Genomic DNA, 18860 nt, shown 5'->3' with positions numbered 1-18860 from the left:
GAGGAGGAGGGTGTGTCACTTCGCCGTCTGATAGAAGAGAGAGCAAGAACACGCAGCTGGTATCGGTGTATCCATACTGCAGAAAAGCAGTATTAGAAACGTTTCAGATATTTCAGTATCGATACATATCGAAATATTGATATTTTTGACAACACTTGAACAAATAAATTATCATCACGAGCAACTCTTACCAAAGGTGTCCAGGATATCTGTGATGAGAACAAACTTGCTGGGGTAGAACTGAATTACTGATGTATCAGAGAGCAGCTTGGAGCACTGAAATAATACAAAAATTATGTGAGAAGGATAAGTTATTACATTTTGATGGAGATTATGATTTTTTTTTTCTTCTTTTGAATAACGTGCACTGATAATTTAATCCACAAGAAGACTAGAAATGTGTATATAATGAAAGTTAATAGACTCAATTTTAAATTCATGTTGACTTAAAAGGGCATGACATGGATTTTTTTATTATTATTTTAGTGTGTTCCTTGATGTTCACTTATAATGTTAAAAAAGGTTTCTTGCACAAAAAACAAAACAAAAACAAATATACACTACCGTTCAAAAGTTTGGGGTCAGTGAGAATTTTATTTTTATTTTTTGGAGGAAAGAAATCAATACTTTTATTTATCAAGGAATAATTAATTTGATCGAAAGTGACAGTAAAGACATTTATAATGTTACAAAAGTCTTTTGAACTTCCTATTCATCAAAGAATCCAAAAAAAAACAAAAAAAAAACTGTACAACTGACAGACCAACAACTGTTTCAACATTGATAATAATAATAAATGTTTCTTGAGCATCAAATCCTCATATTATACTGATTTGTGAAAGATCATTTGACACTGAAGACACTGACACTGGTGATGCTGAAAATTCAGCTTTGATCACAGGAATAAATTACACTTTACTATATATTCACACAGAAAACAGCTGATTTACACTGGAATAATATTTAATACTATAACTGATTTTTGTTGTATTTTTAATCAAATAAGCGCAGCCATGGTTAGCAGAAGAGAATTCTTTTAAAAGTATTTAACCCTCTGGGGACCAGAGTGTTTTTGGGGCCCTTTGGATGTTTTGACATGCTCTGACATTTGTGCTTTTTTCAGTTGCTTATAAACATATTAATGGCACAGGTGAAATTAAACTCTATTTAGCACAAACAGGTCTACCATAATGTGTGAGCAACATGTATGTACATGTTTGTATTTTTGAGAGAATATTGTTTATGCGTGGTTATTGAAAAAACTAAAAAATAAAGTTTTTGAAATAAGGACACAAAAAACATACTAAATATGAGTCCACAAGACTTTTGACTAATGTACGTTGTTGCCTAGAGTTTTTGCTTCAAAATGATCTGAAAATCATCCTTCCTAATCATTCACATAAAACAATAGATTGTTTTAAATTGTGAAAAACATTTTTTTGTTTGCCAAGGCAATATGCGGATGGGCGGAACGGCCCAACCCCTATCATGAATAATTAAGTGGTTCTCAGACAGTGACCCTGCATAATAATGAGCCTTTCATTCAGGGGTGTCACACAAGAAAGAATGTAAGGACAATATATATATATATATATATATATATATATATATATATATATATATATATATATATATATATATATTGTCATTGCATTCTTTCTTGTATATATATATATAGCCTACATGTATATATATATATATATATATATTTTGTCATTGCATTCTTTCTTGTATATATATATAACCTACATGTGTATATATATATATATATATATATATATATACACACACACACACACACACACAAACACACACATATATATATATATATATACAAACAATCAAAATATAAATGAAAGCCAAAAGCACATTTTTAGTCATACCTGGAAACAAATCCTGGTCAAATGCTATATGGGCCATTCTACAGAATTGGTTCAAAGTTACAGTTGGAAACATCTTGAAAAGAAAATAGTCTTTTCCCATAAATGTCTTATAAAGTATTATTTTTTAAAGTAGACCAATACAATAAAAATAAACCAGTCGCATTTCAAAGTCGCTCGCGAAATGACCGCCAGGTGGCGCAAAGGGACATTTATCAAAACGTAAGTGGGGCTAATGTCAATTAACAACAGTAAGGATGAAATTCTACAAGTTATGGTAATTTACAAATAAGCCTACAACAAACATTTATTTTTAAACAAATATTTTTAAATATGCAACATGCACGTTTAAACAACAAACAATACAATCTGAACCAGCGCTCCTGTATTGAGACATGCAGCGCGTTTCAGTTACGATCCTGGTTCCAGTGGCCTTAATACATTCACGGCTTTTTAAAATGTCACAAAGCGTTTTGAGATGGTTTTGAATGAAATATTGAAGTTTATAATTAGGGTATTTTGGCACACCACGCCGAGTGGCTATGCATTATTCTAAAATCTGGCTTTATTCTGGCATGTTGAATTAGAGTTTGACAAACGCGGCGGCGCGTTCATTTGGATTTATTTTTCTCATAACAGCTAAAAGAACTTACTGCGTAATTGTTGGTCATACAGATAAGATATCATCTTTTAAAACTGTAAAAGGTCTACTTTTATTCATGTAGGCTAAAGTAGGCCTACACTCACACAGGCTAACGACAAAACGTTTTCTCGCTCATGTGAGAAACAAACGTTTGGGCATTTCTCAGTGAGGAAATTAATAGCCGAGCGGTAGAACTTACGGTTCATCATCAAGATGACACGGGTTCAAATCCCGATCAAACATGGTCTACTGCAAATTTTATATTTATTAATGCAGAGAGATTTGTCTAGCTCTAAAACTCTGTTACGCCATACAGTTTTTTGGTTATATTTATAAAATAAAATTACCATGCATTTCCATTTTACACTAGGAACAATAGTATCGAACACAACGACGTTGCATCTGTACCAATCGTACGAGGCTACCAATCGTAATTTCAAAAGCAGTTCTGTAAAAAAAGTAATTTTACATATATAGCCTATATATATATATTTTTTTTTATTAGGCCTATTATTATCATTATTATTTTGATTCCCTACAACCTAGAGTTTTTAAAAACATGGTTTTAAGTAAAGTGTGATTTGCCAGGAGGGACGGGGATTTCCTTCTGGTCTAAACATCCCTGCTTCTGCTGAATTATTTGAATCCCCACACCCCTCCCTCCACAGTAATCAATGCTATAGGCTACTTCACCAATAGACCATATCAAATATAAAATAGAGATATGCAACAAGCACGTTTAAACAACGACAAACAATAAAATCAAAACCAGCGTTTCAGTTGTTCATTAGTTCAAGTGGCCTTAATGCATGCACGGCTTTTCAAAATTTTACAAAGCGTGTTGAGATTATTTTGAATGAAATATTGAAGTTTATAATTAAGTGTTTTGGCAGACCACGCCGAGTGGCCCTGTGCATTTTTCTAAAGTCGGGTTTTATTCGAACTTTTGCTAACGACAAAAACAGTTTATCTGTCGTCTCTGTCTCCGGGAACTGCGCGTCACAAAAATGAACCGAAAGCCACTTCAGCTCAGTCACTATAAGAAATCGGCTCTGTCTAAAGCCTTTAAATGTCTAAATATTCTGGCTAATAAATGTTATCTGATTATGTAATCCATATGAAAACGAGAGGTACAGAGGATGTACTCAAACATGTAGCCTGTAAGCGCTTCCCAATGAGAAAATGACAAGGGTGAAAATCTCGCTCTAATTAAATGTAGCAGGCTAAATCGCCCTGAATTAAAATGTAAAAACAGATCAAATAATGTATTTGTCGAAATGTTGCGATATTGTTTCATTTAAGTTCATAATTATTCAATACATGTTATTTAATTTAGCAGCATTACCACAAAGCACCGTGGTTCGATATTTATTTGAATAAAAAAATAAAAAATAAAAAACTTAATTCACAAATTGCATGCCTGGTTGAAAGGATCCAAAGATCCATGTAGACTTTGATATTGAGTTGAACATTTTGTTCATGAAAACAAATTAACATGCGTTTTTTTCAGATTATATTTAGTTTTGCTTGGAAAAAGCTGGCCCAAACCAGTTTTATTTCATCAATTACTGAAATAATGAAATATTTAGTAATAAACTTTTATGATAGAAATATCACTAGGCTACATGTAACTAAATCATTTAATTCCTTCATTATCAACACTGTCTAGAATAGCGATTTAAGTGTGAATTGCGACTTCTCTTTGTGTTAAGTCAGCCTCAGACTCCGATAGCCTGTGGGGGGTTGGAGGGACAGTTCAGTGCTGTATCGAGCGCGCAGGACAATAGGCATAGGTGTTAATGTTCCTCTTTCATATGGAGAGCGAGGGAGACTAAATAAACTTGTTAAAAAGAGATTCAGCGAGAGAGGCAAAGAAAAACGCATGTTTTAATTTAATTATGTTGCTTTGGACAATTTTCGTTTTGTAGGCCTACTGTTTTAATTGTTTAATATAGCTGTCATTTCTTTGGCAATACAAATTTAAAATGTCGCAAGAATAAGATTAGCCTAGTGTTTCTTATTTTGCATCGCAAAAGAAATAAACTCTAAACCCGATGCAACCCTGTTTTAAATTAAAAAAACTGTCCCGACACTTTATTTAAACCTTGAAATGTTCGAACTTGGTTTCAAACTTAAGTAATTTTAGTGTTCTTTTACATTACACAATAATTTAGCAGACTAAAGACGAGCTTCTTCATTTTCATTTTCTGATGCAATCGGCTGACAATCTTCCTTCATCAGTTTTTGTCCTTTGTGCAGCGGCTGCGGTTCTACAGGAATGTAGCAAATTTATGTTGTAATAATAATTAAACAAAACTCTTGACTTTAAATAAGTAAACAGTTATAAACAGTTAGCTATTTAAGCATCAAGAAGGTTAAATATAAACGCTGTTGGCCAACATCAGTTAACAACATGTATGCTACATTGAGATTCGATCTCGAGTCGATTGAAGCTCCTCGAAGCTCGTATTGTTGCGTTAACCACTGAGCTATCGTCTGTACGTCTGTAAATGTTTTTATTGCAATGTTTTACTTTTTCATTATTTATTCAATTTCATTTCAGTAGCCTAATTTCAGTATTGTGATTATGAATTATTTTAACTATACGTTTCACTTGTTGAATTCATCTGCTACCAGCTTTCAATCGCTCTGAATCAGTGCGGTGCGGCAGCAGATTACGCATTAGAGAGAATAAACAAACACTTTTCAGAGTCTATGATTGTAGCGCCTCTTGGCGGTAAAAGGCAGCAAATACACCACACATTTTACCGCCGCGGTGGAACGGCTGATGTGGGCATTGTCATGGCTTGCCTCAACATTTGCGTTTGAATAGCGCGCGTCCTCCGTGGGCGTGTCAGATTAACGCGTAATGAAGTGTAATGAGCTGGGGAAAAAAAATCTGACAGCACTCTCTTTTCGTACAGATTACATAAACTGAGAATATTTGTTTTTTATATAAATTACATCATTGAAAAGAAGAGAATTCAAGCTTCATAAAGAAAAATCTCTCGTGCCTGTATGACAAGTATTTGCAGAGTTAGAGTTAATTTTTCGGACGTGTTTCAGAATGGACTGCACTGACAGAGAGAAGGCAAAACTCGCATCATGTTTATTTTTCTTTATTTGACAAAAAGCACAAAACTTTGTTTTTATTGTGAGTATACAGAAAAATAATAGACAATTAACAAGATCGATTGATGTATAACACTTATATGTACGATCAAAATCAACAGAGTATTTTAAGTCTATTTTTCTGCTATGTGAAAAAAAAACGGCAAAACGCGCGGGCGCGTTTCTGGTCCCCAGAGGGTTAAAATCGTACCGACCCCAAACTTTTGAACGGTAGTGTATATGTAGAAAAACGTCTCGGTTACGGATGTAACCCTCGTTCCCTGAGTAGGGAACGGAGACGTTACGTCGGATGACGGAGAATGGGGGTTTCGCCAGAAAGCCAATCCTCTTCGAGTATTAAAAAACGAGCCAATGGTAAAGAAATGCCATGGGTCTGCGGAATTTGCATAATGTATCTCCGCCCCACCGCGTGGGTATTTAAGGAGAGACACCTGCAACAGCAGATCATGTCTTCGCTGAGGAGCCGAGACTGAACTCAGGCGTCGACCCAGCGGTACAGCGGAAGTGGCACGGAGACGTAACGTCTCCGTTCCCTACTCAGGGAACGAGGGTTACATCCGTAACCGAGACGTTCCCTTTCGTAGTCACTCCGAGTTACGTCGGATGACGGAGAATGGGGGTCCCCGTGTAATCACGCCACCTTCACAGCTGTCTTCCAGTGCCCTGCGAAGTCTGACCTCCCTGTCGTGATATAGGCACGGACGAAGGAGTCCTACTTAACACAGGAATACCAAGGTACACTGGGAAGCATATCTCAGGAGAGATATGCCGCAGCATGCCTGCCCGTAGGGAGGACTTAAGAATACACATATGGCCCGAGGGGGCTTCATATGGAGGAACACTGGAGTGACCAGCCCGTAGGGTGGCATCTACTTTCAACTCCAGGAGTGGCAATGTGGCTTGCCGAGGGAAAGACACATGCTCAAGGAGGCTTACAGTGGAAATACACATGTGGGGGTTGCTCGGAGGAGGAACCATGCACACGGAGGCACCTAGCCGACGCACAGGCAATAGACACTGGCGCCAGCGTCAACAGTGCTGGAGGAACTCAGGGCCTCAGAGGGGAAGGCTCACCTGAGGAAATATCGCACGTATCCAGTCCGTGGAGTGGAATGGCGAGCAAGCGAGACACTTAACAGCTCCCATGTTAGCTTGAAAAAGACAGTACATGGGCGGAGACTGGCTCCACTCGGAGATTGTAGAATCTGGCGAATGTGTTAGGTGTCGCCCAGCCTGCAGCTCTGCAGATGTCTGTTAGCGAGGCGCCACGCGCTAAAGCCCAAGAGGACGCCACACTCCGGGTGGAGTGGGCGGTCACACCAAGGGGGCATGGTCGACCTTGCTGCTGGTATGCCAAAGCAATGGCGTCCACTATCCAGTGAGACAACCTTTGTTTGGAGAGAGCCTTTCCCTTCAGCTTCCCACCATAACAGACAAAGAGCTGGTCTGAGGTCCTGAAACACTGCGTCCTGTCTACGTAAGCACGGAGTGCGCGTACTGGACAGAGCAGTGCCAAGGCTGGGTCTGCCTCCTCCCGGGGCAGCGCTTGCAGGTTCACCACCTGGTCCCGGAAGGGAGTGGTGGGAACCTTGGGCACATATCCGGGCCGGGGTCTCAGGATCACGTGAGAGAGGCCGGGCCCGAACTCCAGGCACGCTTCGTCAACGGAGAATGCGTGCAGGTCCCCTACCCTCTTGATGGAGGCCAACGCAACCAGGAGCGCTGTCTTCATTGACAGGATCTTAAGCTCAGCTGATTGCAGAGGCTCAAAGGGAGCCCTCTGCAGGGCACTTAAGACCACTGAGAGGTCCCAAGAGGGAACGAGAGGAGGGCGAGGAGGATTCAGTCTCCTCGCTCCTCTCAGGAACCTGAGGATCAGGTCGTGTTTTCCAAGAGACTTACCTTCAACTGCTTCGTGATATGCGGCGATAGCGGCCACATACACCTTCAGGGTGGAGGGAGACAGCCTTCGCTCCAACCCGTCTTGCAGGAAGGAAAGCACAACGCTGATCGAGCATCTCCTGGGGTCTTCTCGGCGAGAAGAGCACCAGTTAACGAAGAGGTTCCACTTCAACGCATAGACATGTCTCGTGGACGATGCTCTAGCGGAAGTGATGGTAGCCGCCACCACTGGTGGCAGGGTACTCAAACCTGCCTCGTCCCGTCCAGGAGCCACATGTGGAGTCTCCAAAGATCGGGACGAGGGTGCCATAGGGTGCCCCGTCTCTGAGAAAGGAGGTCCTTCCTCAAAGGAATTGGCCAAGGAGGTGCTGTCGCGAGGAGTACCAGTTCGGAGAACCAGGTCTTGGTGGGCCAGTATGGAGCGACCAATATGACCTGCTCCTCGTCCTCCTTGATCTTGCGTAGGCCCTGCGGCCAGCTGTGCGCCAGTGCATCCGTGCTGAGCGTGCCCTCGGTCAGGGAGTAATACAGGGCGCAATGGGATGAGTCGTGGGAGGCAAACAGATCTATCTGTGCGTCCCCGAACTGGTCCCATATCAGCTGGACTAACTGGGGATGGAGTCTCCATTCGCCAGAGGTTGGCCGGAGCCGTGACAGCTCGTCGGCTGCAAGGTTCCGCACTCCTGGAATGTAAATAGCACGAAGGGACCTCAGGTGCTTCTGACTCCATAAGAGGAGGTGGCGTGCGAGTTGCGACATACGGCGAGAGCGTAGACCACCCTGACGGTTGATGTACGCTACAGTCGCGGTATTGTCCGAGCGGACAAGTACGTGTTGACCCAGGAGCAACGCGTGGAAGCGGTGCAGGGCAAGGCGTACTGCCAGCAACTCGAGGCAATTGACATGCATGAGGCGCTGGGGTCCTGTCCAGGAGCCCGCGGCTGCATGTCCATTGCACATGGCGCCCCCCCCGGCGGACTCGTCTGCGGCTGCGGCTGCGGATGCCATATGCCCCAGGAGCCTCTGAAGAAGTTTCAGTGGGACCGCACTCTTGCCCTCGAACTGTCGAAGACAAGTCAGCAGTGAGTGTGCGCGCTCGCTCGTAAGCTGCGCGGACATGGCGACCGAGTCTATCTCCATACCGAGAAAAGAGATCCTCTGCACGGGGTAGGGCTGGGCGATAAAACGATAACGATATGTATCGCGATAGACACGTGATCGATATCAATAAAAAATGTGTTCGATAAAACGTTCGAAATTTTTTTTCTTCGTCGGAAGAAACCACAGGTTGCGAAGCTTGGTTGCATTATCAAGGCACTCGCTCTCTGGTCACCTAGCAACGTAGGGAGTGACACGCTCAGGCAATCATGTAACGTGTCAGTTTGGTTGCGCCATCGTTGTCTCGTGCTGCTGGGTTCCTCTTCAGTAACCGGCGATTGATAAGCAGAAAATGAGTGTCCTTCATCTGCATGCCATGCAGGCTAGAATTGCGAAACATTGGATAATTCGCTCTATTCGCGTTTGATGTGAACACAGCATAATGAACAGGCTGCGATGTCAAGATTGCAATGCTGGAGTGTGTGTGTGTGTGTGTGTGTGTGTGTGTGTGTGTGTGTGTGTGTGTGTGTGTGTGTGTGCGGCGCGCGCGCGCGAGAGAGAGAGAGAGTAGGCACGGGCGCGAGAGAGAGAGACACGCGGGCGCGATCGAACAGTGGAGACATAAAACATACTCCGTCATTTTGTTAATACAGGACATCATTCAGTCTGCAAAGTGTTTACTTATATTTGTGTAGGCCTATACTCGCAATAAAACACAACATTGTGCTTTTGTCACACTGTATTTCTTGTCAAACTGTAACCTACAACTGTCACACACCGTTTTAAAAGCAAAACATATTTATCCAACCCCTTTGTAAAACAGTCTGTGTGTTCCATCTTTTGGACATTCATCATATCGCATTGGTTTTCATTTCTTGTCCTCAAAACAGAGCACTATATGTTTATTTTTAAGTTACACATTGATTAAAAAAGAAAGTGAAATGTGTTGGTAGATTATTTTATACGGAAATCAATTATTTATAATTCTGATGAGAATAAAGTTAGGGTTAATTAAAATTAAGGAAAACAAATATATTGATCTGAAATATAGCAAATTAATTTTAAATTCATTCAGGTACAATTACCAAACATATCTCATATCTATCTTTTTATTAGTTTAATTAATAAACCAATTATATAAAACTATTATCAGTGCACTATAAATAAACTGGTTCTATGCCTTTATTAATAAAACTTATTTAAAAAATACAAGGCTTAAGACATTTATAAAAATGCCTTCTATATTTCTGTTTTGCTTTTCACTCCATTGTACCGAAATCGTACCGAACCGTGATGTCTCAAAAAAAAAAATCAAGCAGGGGGCACATACGATCACAAACCCCCACCACCCACGTCCCGCCGCGCCACTGTCACCTTTTTTACTCTGAGGAGTTTGCAGGTCTGATTGTGAATTTAGACTTATGTTTACATTTTAATTATTTGAGTTTTCCATGGTTGTGTTGACATTTCTGTCTTGGGATTGTAATCAGAGGAAGGTTAAGTTTAAAATAAAAATGTTTAAATGTAATATATTTTTTTCTCCTGGTCCTTATTTTAAATGGGTCATAAAAAAATCAATAATTATCGATATCGACCGATATGAAACACTGATATCATGATACAGTTTTCAGCCATATCGCCCAGCCCTAGCACGGGGCAAAGTTTGCTCTTCTCCCAGTTGACCCGAAGGCCCAGACGGGCTAGGTGCCGGAGCACAAGGTCTCTGTGTTCGCAAACCTGATCTCGAGAGTGAGCTAATATTAGCCAGTCGTCGAGATAATTCAGGATGCGAACCCCGTGTTCGCGTAGGGGAACAAGGGCTGCCTCGACGACCTTCGTAAAGACGCGAGGAGACAGAGCCAACCCGAATGGGAGAACCGCGTATGCCTGCCCCTCGAAAGCAAACCGAAGAAACGGTCTGTGTCGAGGTAAAATGGAGACATGAAAGTAGGCGTCCTTCAGGTCTATCGCTGCAAACCAATCCTGTGGCCGCACGCATTCGAAAATGCGTTTGGCCGTGAGCATCTTGAACGGCAGCCTGTGAAGGGAGCGGTTCAGGACGCGCAAGTCCAGGATTGGCCGTAACCCACCGGTTTTCTTGGGGACAATGAAGTAGGGGCTGTAGAACCCTGACCTCATCTCGGCTGGAGGGACAGCCTCGATTGCACCCTTCGCCAGCAGGGTAGCAACCTCCGCTCTCATGACCGGGGTATTGCCACCGACCATAGTAAAGCGGACTCCCCTGAATCGGGGAGGAGACTGTGCGAACTGAATCGCATAGCCGAGCCTGATAGTTCGGATGACCCAACGGGACAGATTGGGGAGCTCTAACCAAGCCCCCAAAAACTGATCCAGCGGAATCATCCGAGCCACAGGCGTCCCCCCGGAGGGGCAGCGAGGCGGAGTGACCGGCACAGGCAAGGGTGGCATAGCGGCCCTGAGCGTGTGCACAGCCAAGCTCCGCGCCCTGACAGAGGAGACCAGGGTAGGACCAGCGTTCCACAGGGGTCTGCTCTGCCAGGGGTCTGGCGATAGAGGGGGATGAGAGTGGTGTGGTCCGGGGACGGCACGCACTGTCATCCTCGCCCTCAGAGACAGAGGAGGACGAGAGTGGCGAGGCACGGGGGCGCGCACTGTCATCCGGCTCTGTGTGCTCAGTGATGGACATTTCGGTTCTTTCTTTAACCACATTAGGGTGCTGCCCACCCGTGGGTGAGCAGCGGGGAGTGGAGAACAAAAGATTCTCCCCCGGCCCTCCACCGGGGGAAGGAGGGGGCCTGCAACCGCCTCCTGGGCAAAAACCGACACCATCACTGAGCAGCCCGTCTCAGGAACGCCGCTTGGCCTGGCGTTTAGCGGGGCCTGAGGGGGCTGGGGCGCCTTCCTGCGGCTTCCTCCACGACGCGGCCCGGGTGAAGGCTGCTGCTGGGGCCGTGCGGGAGGGGCGGGAGCCACAGGAGGGCGCCCTCGGCGGCGAGCAGGCTGAGGCGTCTGTGCCGACGGCTGGGTGGAGGCAGCAGCTGGCCGTCGGGGCAGAATGTGTTTAATCGCCTCAGACTGCTTCTGTGCGGTTGAAAACTGCTGGGCGAAGTCTTCAACCGCTCCGCCGAAGAGGCCGGCCTGGGATATGGGGGCGTCGAGCAGACGAGTCCGCTCAACGTCCCGCATATCGGCCAGGTTCAGCAAAAGGTGACGCTCCTGGACCACATTAGTGGCCATCACCTGACCCAGGGAGCGTGAGGCCACTTTCGTCGCCCGGAGAGCGAGGTCAGTGGCGGCACGCAGTTCGTCAAACGTCCCTGGGTCAGTCCTGCCCTCGTGCATGTCTCTGAGCAGCTGGGCCTGGTAGCAGCCGCCTGTCCTGCAGCTCTGTGAGACCTCGCCACCATAGATGACGAGAATCTACAGGCCTTGGACGGGTGCTTAGGATTGCCACGAGAGGAGGCGCTCTGAGGACACAGTTGCATCGCAACAGAGCGCTCCACCGGGGGAATCCCAGTGTACCCATGGACAGCTGCGCCATCGAGGGGAGGAAAGGCGGAGAAAGCTGACGAGCGTTCACGGGAGGTCAAAGGAGCCTTCCATGATCTCGACAGCTCCTCATGCAGCTCCGGGAAGAAAGGAATTGGGGTTGGCTGAGGCCGTGAGGCGGCAGCCACACCCAAAAACCAATCGTCCAGCCGCGAGCGCTCGGGGCAGGGCGGAGGGTTCCACTCTAGCCCGATGCTCACGGCTGCCCGGGACAGCATGGCTGTCATCTCGGGATCCGACATGGGCAACGCTGGGACTCCCGAAGGAGGCAACGCAGCCGCATCCTCACTTCCCGAAGACTCGAGCCCACCTTGTGATGCCGCGATCGACATCGTGTCATCCTCTGGAGCGCCGAATGAAACACGCGGGGCTTCCGAAGAAGGACCCGCCTGAGTCACCGCGGCACTCGCGGGTTGCAACACAGCAGAGGGGGGCGTGGTCCGAGGACGCATCGTCGGATTGCTCCACACCGTCACCCTCAGATCACCCTGTCCCCCAGCCGAACTACCACCTCTCGTGGAGAAAGCAGAACGGGTGGTGGACGCGGGGACTCTCACTGAAAGATCATTGAGTCTTAATCTTAGTGTTGCGATGGCCATGTTCCCACAGAAGGAACATGAGTCATCCACGAGCGCTGCTTTAGCGTGTTCAAAGCCCAGACACACAAAGCAGCGCTCGTGCCCATCAGAAGATGACAAATATCGACCGCAACCAGAAGAACACGGGCGAGACATCTTTAAAAAGACGTGCCACGTGCAGCTCTTTTAGGAGAGGAAAAACTCTGCAATGCTGAGGCGACCAGGGAGAAAACACAAAGTCAGGCAGACCACTGCACAGATCGCAGGCAATGTGAAGACTCGCTGGGTACCGCCGTCACACCAACACTGGAGAGTTCGCTCGTCTCGAAGAGGTGAGTCACTTGTAAACTCAGGTCTTGTGGCTGTGGAGTGAAGAGGTTCTCTTGGCTCCGAAGCGAAAACATGATCTGCTGTTGCAGGTGTCTCTCCTTAAATACCCACGCGGTGGGGCGGAGATACATTATGCAAATTCCGCAGACCCATGGCATTTCTTTGCCATTGGCTCGTTTTTTAATACTCGAAGAGGATTGGCTTTCTGGCGAAACCCCCATTCTCCGTCATCCGACGTAACTCGGAGTGACTACGAAAGGGAACTATTATTTTCAACCTTCATTCTGACCCTCTGTCTGAAAAGATCTGTTTTTAAGGGGTGGTTCCTTTAAGGCTTGTCAGTAAATGGTCACTGTTATGATTGGCTAACATCACTGCATAGGAAACCTGAGTGAGTAAGTGTTCTAAAAACATTATCCATATAAAACCGTCATTTGCAGACAAAGCATTATGAAATCATTTACTAACGGTTTATGATGCAGCTGCTGTCAGATATAATACAGTTGGCTGCTTCATATTTTAACACAAGTTGATCTGCAAACTCTCCATTACACTGTACCTCATCTACAAAACAAAATGCTCCAAACAAACATATAATCCTCCAACGCGATCCGAGACGCCACTAAAATAAACTAGCAACTTGTTTCCTATGCTGGGATCCTTCTGAAGTCTGTACAGAGACGCAAACAAGCAGTTTAAATTGGAAACGCTCTTTCACTCTTCCATTTGTCCTTTTGTCGACAGACTCAAGCGTGTGGATACGTCAGAAAGTGAATCTGTATCCACTAGACAGCGTCAGTGATTATAATGGGTTCCATTTGTTTTTGACACACCATGACGCTCACATCCAGTGTAGGCAAATGTCAGCCGTTAAGCGACTGAATGACAGTGGGCGGGGCCTATGTTGTGATGATGTATAACTATTCGTCAATGTCTTGCTCTGGAGGCAGTCATATGGAAATGTATCCCGCAATATAAAAACGAGCCGTTTTTGATGCTTGATTTAAAAAAAAAAAAAACTTTGTTTATAATGAGGAGGACGTTTTAAGCTATCAAACTTGTAGGATGTTTTAATAGATCAAAGACATCTTATATGTCAAAAGATCAAGGCAAATTTGATTTCTCATGTCATGACCCCTTTAAAATGTCATTTGTGTGTGCACTGTTGGTTTGTGTTCACAGTCCTCAGACCTGGATGACGATTTTCAGGGCTTTGACTTTCTGGTCTGAACCCCAGGCTTCCTTCAGAGACTGGTTGAGCTCTTCAATGCGGTTCACATAGTCCTGCTGGGACAGGTTCAACAGCTCCCTCTGTGAGCCCTGAGCAGACACAATACACACAGCACATTCATAAACACGTCTAGCAAAGACATTAAAGCAAAAGGCTTCTCCGGATGAGACCCACCTCCTCTAGGTCATCCAGCTCCTCCAGACGAGTGCGCACCTTCTCTGACACGGCTGAGCTGGGGCTGGATGCTTTACCTTAACACAAGTCAAACTATTAAATGTGCAAAAAATATTGTACAGAATGTTGCTGATGCCACTGTCATGTGATATGTTAGTTTCTCAGCACTGGTCAGGATGGGTCAAAAAAGCCTAATCGATCTAGCCTATGTGAAGTGGTATACGCTGGTCAAAATCGGGCCGACTCCCCAAATTTTGTAGGCACGTTTAAACATTACTGCGAGCCACGACCATATGAGCATCAACGATTTCCACACGATTTCTCTCGAGTGGAAAAAATCTGCGAGCTCGTACGTCAGCAAAAATCGCACCGTGTACGACGGACTTAAGTGAGTACTGGATTTATATTTGTTAAGTATTTTATAGCGGTTGCAACAGTTGTTTATCTGTCAGGTACCATTTATTTGTTTAAAATGCAATAAACTAGATTATTCATTGATTATTCATTTGAAAATTAATGTCAATCCTAAATGATTTACAAAATAAATTATAATAATAATAATTAATAATTAAAACTAAATGAATAATAATAATTGATTGATTGATTTAGAAATGTACACATTTATATCAGGCCCTAATCCTCTATGTGTTATATAATATATATATATATATATATATATATATATATATGTATTTAGAAATGTAAAAAATAATGTCAGGTACCAATCCTCAATTATTTATTAAAAATGTAAAATAAAATAAAATAAAAAAGTAAAATTAAATTAAATTCACTGACTTAGACATTTGAAAATGAACAAAGGCTTAATGAGGATTTGACTTTGAGCTGTCAAGCCACCTGGAATAACAACAACTAGAACAGCTACAAACCAAGAACAAATAAAAAGAGTCTTCAAAACCGATGAACTCACTCTTGTCTGAGCCCATGAAGAGGTTCTGTAAGAGAAATAAAAGCTTCATTAATGTCTGTCAAAAGTGCAAAGTCACAGGATGAGTAAGAGCTGCACCTACTATAGACAGTTTCTCTGTGGTGGTGAATCTAGACAGGATCTCTCCACGTTTAGATGACCACGGCTCAAAGTCTAAGCCCACTTCCTCCTCTTTCTCCTGCCGTTTCCGCCCCAACTCCTAAAACAAAATAGTAAAAAGTGAATAAGACCATATTTAACAAACGTTTGATGTGTGTTCACAACCACAAAATTATTTAGTATATATATTTTTTATTTAGAATTGTGAAGTTATTTTAACAAAGACAAAAGCATAAAACAGTAACCAACGTAGGACAACCGAAGGCACAAAACAACAACATCTGGATTGCCTCAGTCAGCAAATATATACAAAATAATTATTGAAAATATAAACATAAATGACAATATTCACAGTTGTTTTATAGATCAGATAATTCACCACAGGAGAAGAAAATAGAAAAAAAAAATAGAAGGGGAACATCCACATAATTTTAACTATCAACAGATAATGGGACTATTTCCAGGTGCAGTAAGCGATTTCTGAGAAACACTGTTGATATTTGAAATCAACCCAAAAACCAACCCTTCATTGTTCTGCCCCCAAAATGCACAAACACAAATGCATGAGTGGATGTCTCTTTAAACTACAGGAGCTGCCGTGTGTGGAACAACCTGATGGGCTTCATGTCGCTGGAAACCTCACTCCTGATGTGAGCTCACTGGACTTCTCCTCCTGTATATTGAGGCACGGCATTAACAATGCCAAAGAACTGGCGTGCGGAGAGTGTCTGCTCAATGTGGACTCACGCAGAAAGGCCTTTAATTCGGAGACGGACAACTTCAAGCTCATGTACGGTCACCAGTACCAAGCCAGCTGCACTAACTTCTGGATTAACTGTGTGGAACCCAAACCGCTGGATCTCATCCTGCTCGACCAGCTCTAGAACCGAGCGCAGTGCTGAACTTATTAAAATTCAGTGATACTCAATAATACGATACCATGGGATTCTTTGAAGTACCTTTGAAACGTTTATATAGTAACCATTGAATTCCATGGCATGTATGTACTGTAAGTACTATGGTATTTCCATCCGATACTACCACTACACAAGTGTTTTTTTTTATAGGGGTACAAGTGCACATTATGATTTTAATAATACTTCTACTGGAGAGGTTTGTGAATTTTACCCCAGCAGAGATGCTGTGTGGGAGAGTTGGGGTCTCAGATGCCGCAGCGAAGAGAGACAGTGGGTCGGTCCCATCCAGCATAGAGCTGAGTGGATCCAGAGCCACAGAACTACAGGAAGAAGATGTAGAGGAGGTGCTGCCTTTCCGCCCCCCACGCCGAGATTTAGAATCTGTCACCTGAAAAGAAGACGGTTATTTAACAAACTTATGACTGAAATAACTTGTTCATGAAGTTACTTTTGTCCAATTGCATTTTACAATTCACTTATTACACATTCAGCCTTCTTGGAGCAACCAGAGGTTTGGTGTTTTGTTCAAGAATACACTGAAGCATTGATATTATTACACAGCAGCATTATTAGACATCAGTTAATTGCTTGTTTATGAACAGATAGACACTCAGACAGGTAACATAATAGAAATTGAAGGACTATATATGTGGAATTATTTACACAATATAAAAAGAGGTTCTAAAATATTAATGATCAACATACTCAAACCCTGTTTACTTGAGGAGGACAAAACCTGTAATAATACTGATCAGTATTATTTTAAATTAAATTAAACATTTAATGAATATTTATGAGAGCTGTGGATGTACCGTGATGGCTTTGAGTGGATGATAGTCACTGAAATCCACTGCTGAACCCTCCAAATGACACCCCTGCCATTCACTCTCATATTTACGGCCCCGAGAGTGCCTGTGCAAAACACACATAAAGCTGTCACATTGATAATCATATTAATGCTAGATATGACTAAAGTACAATAAATTGTGGAAAAGGTACATTGTGTTTCTGGACTTATCACCATAATAGCATTAATTTGATTGATGGATATGATGACCAAAACGTGGTATTATCATGGTGCAAATACAATACCACAATATTATTTGCAATAGCTTTAAGTACTCATTTATGTGTACTCACTCTCAGTATCATGATAGTATCAAAAATGGTATCAGAGTCTGATACCATCAACTGCTGTCATAACACTACACCTCCCTCTAGTCTACAACAATGTTTAATCGCTAGTACATATATATTACAGTGTACATATTCTTCATTATTCCTCTATTCATTAACATTACGTCTCGTTGGAGTTTAATAGCGTCAAAAAGGTTTTAAAATGTAAACATTTCTTACCACTGAACTGAAGCCATGTTCAATCAGTGTCATGTGATGCCGTAGTGTTCGAGATAAGAGTCTTCTGTCATAATAAAAGTCACCACGTACTCAAAGTTATTTATCTGTATGAAGCTTACATGTACATTTCAAAGATAATAATAATAATAATAATAATAAGATAATAAAGAATAATAATAATAACAAGAACATACAGCACACTGCACAGATACATCACGTCTACTTTGTGTGCAGATATTTTAGAACATTTTCTCATCTGCAAAATGTCTCTAAAATGTTTCCTGACAGATGTTAAATAAACGCTTAGGACATTTCTTTAAAATGTTCATTATAAGTAAATCTGCTTTCATTAAATCAAAATTGACAATTCTTGTATTGCCGTATTATTTATCCATGCACATCATAATTTTATAATTTATTAAAAGTGTCCTCATGTTTAATCAAAATAACTTTTCTGTTGACGTGTTTACTGGCATGAGGGCGGGACAACCTGTCACTCACTCATCACAGCAATAGCAAACCACAACAACCCAATGATCCAATTAATTCCTAATGAACAAAATCAAAGTCCCGCCCTACATTTCTCCTTCTTCGACACTTACACGTCACAATATTACAATAAAGGAAGAACCTCTGTTTCATGCAAACTTTAAAGAGGACTTTATGTGGAAAGCTTTTATTGTTTACAATCATCTTTTAACAGATATTTTGGAGATGTAAGTTACTTGTGCTCAGGTTTAAACCTCAAGCATCCTTCCTAAGAGATCTCATGCCTGAATGTCTATCTGCTTGTTAAGTCTTAAATAAAAAAATAAAATAAAATAAAAAATTCATTTAAGGCAGAAACAATGAGCTCATTGAAGTAATGAATACATGTTGTTAACAAATGTTTAGGATATATAGAAAATGTTGCATTGGTCCATATTGTTTTAGAGTTTGCTTCATTTGAAGTCCTTGCAGGAGTTGGAGTCCTCTTGAGGCATCTCTTCACAGGTGTTGGGGCATCTGAAGTCTGGAACAATGGAAGAATTTATTGAAAAGTA

At 42.6% G+C, this 18860-nt stretch overlaps 1 protein-coding gene across 1 annotated transcript in view; it reads right to left on the bottom strand.

Moving 5' to 3' along the window:
• vps35l (VPS35 endosomal protein sorting factor like) overlaps positions 1–17900 on the bottom strand; it is a 35557-nt gene extending 17657 nt beyond the window's left edge. The window contains exons 1-8 of the mRNA XM_056234497.1: positions 17818–17900; positions 17274–17373; positions 16673–16849; positions 15528–15644; positions 15428–15452; positions 14500–14576; positions 14286–14414; positions 192–276 (exon numbers count right to left, since the gene is read on the bottom strand). Coding sequence (XP_056090472.1) covers positions 192–276; positions 14286–14414; positions 14500–14576; positions 15428–15452; positions 15528–15644; positions 16673–16849; positions 17274–17373; positions 17818–17834 — 727 coding nt within the window. The 5' untranslated portion in view covers positions 17835–17900. The remainder of the gene's footprint in view (positions 1–191; positions 277–14285; positions 14415–14499; positions 14577–15427; positions 15453–15527; positions 15645–16672; positions 16850–17273; positions 17374–17817) is intronic.
• Between the last annotated feature and the right edge of the window lie 960 nt (positions 17901–18860).

Source organism: Rhinichthys klamathensis, unplaced genomic scaffold (genome assembly GCF_029890125.1).
Source record: "Rhinichthys klamathensis goyatoka isolate OS25496 unplaced genomic scaffold, OSU_Roscu_1.1 h1tg000396l_1, whole genome shotgun sequence".
Classification (NCBI taxonomy): Eukaryota; Metazoa; Chordata; class Actinopteri; order Cypriniformes; family Leuciscidae; genus Rhinichthys; species Rhinichthys klamathensis.
This window is presented reverse-complemented; position numbering and strand designations above follow the sequence as displayed.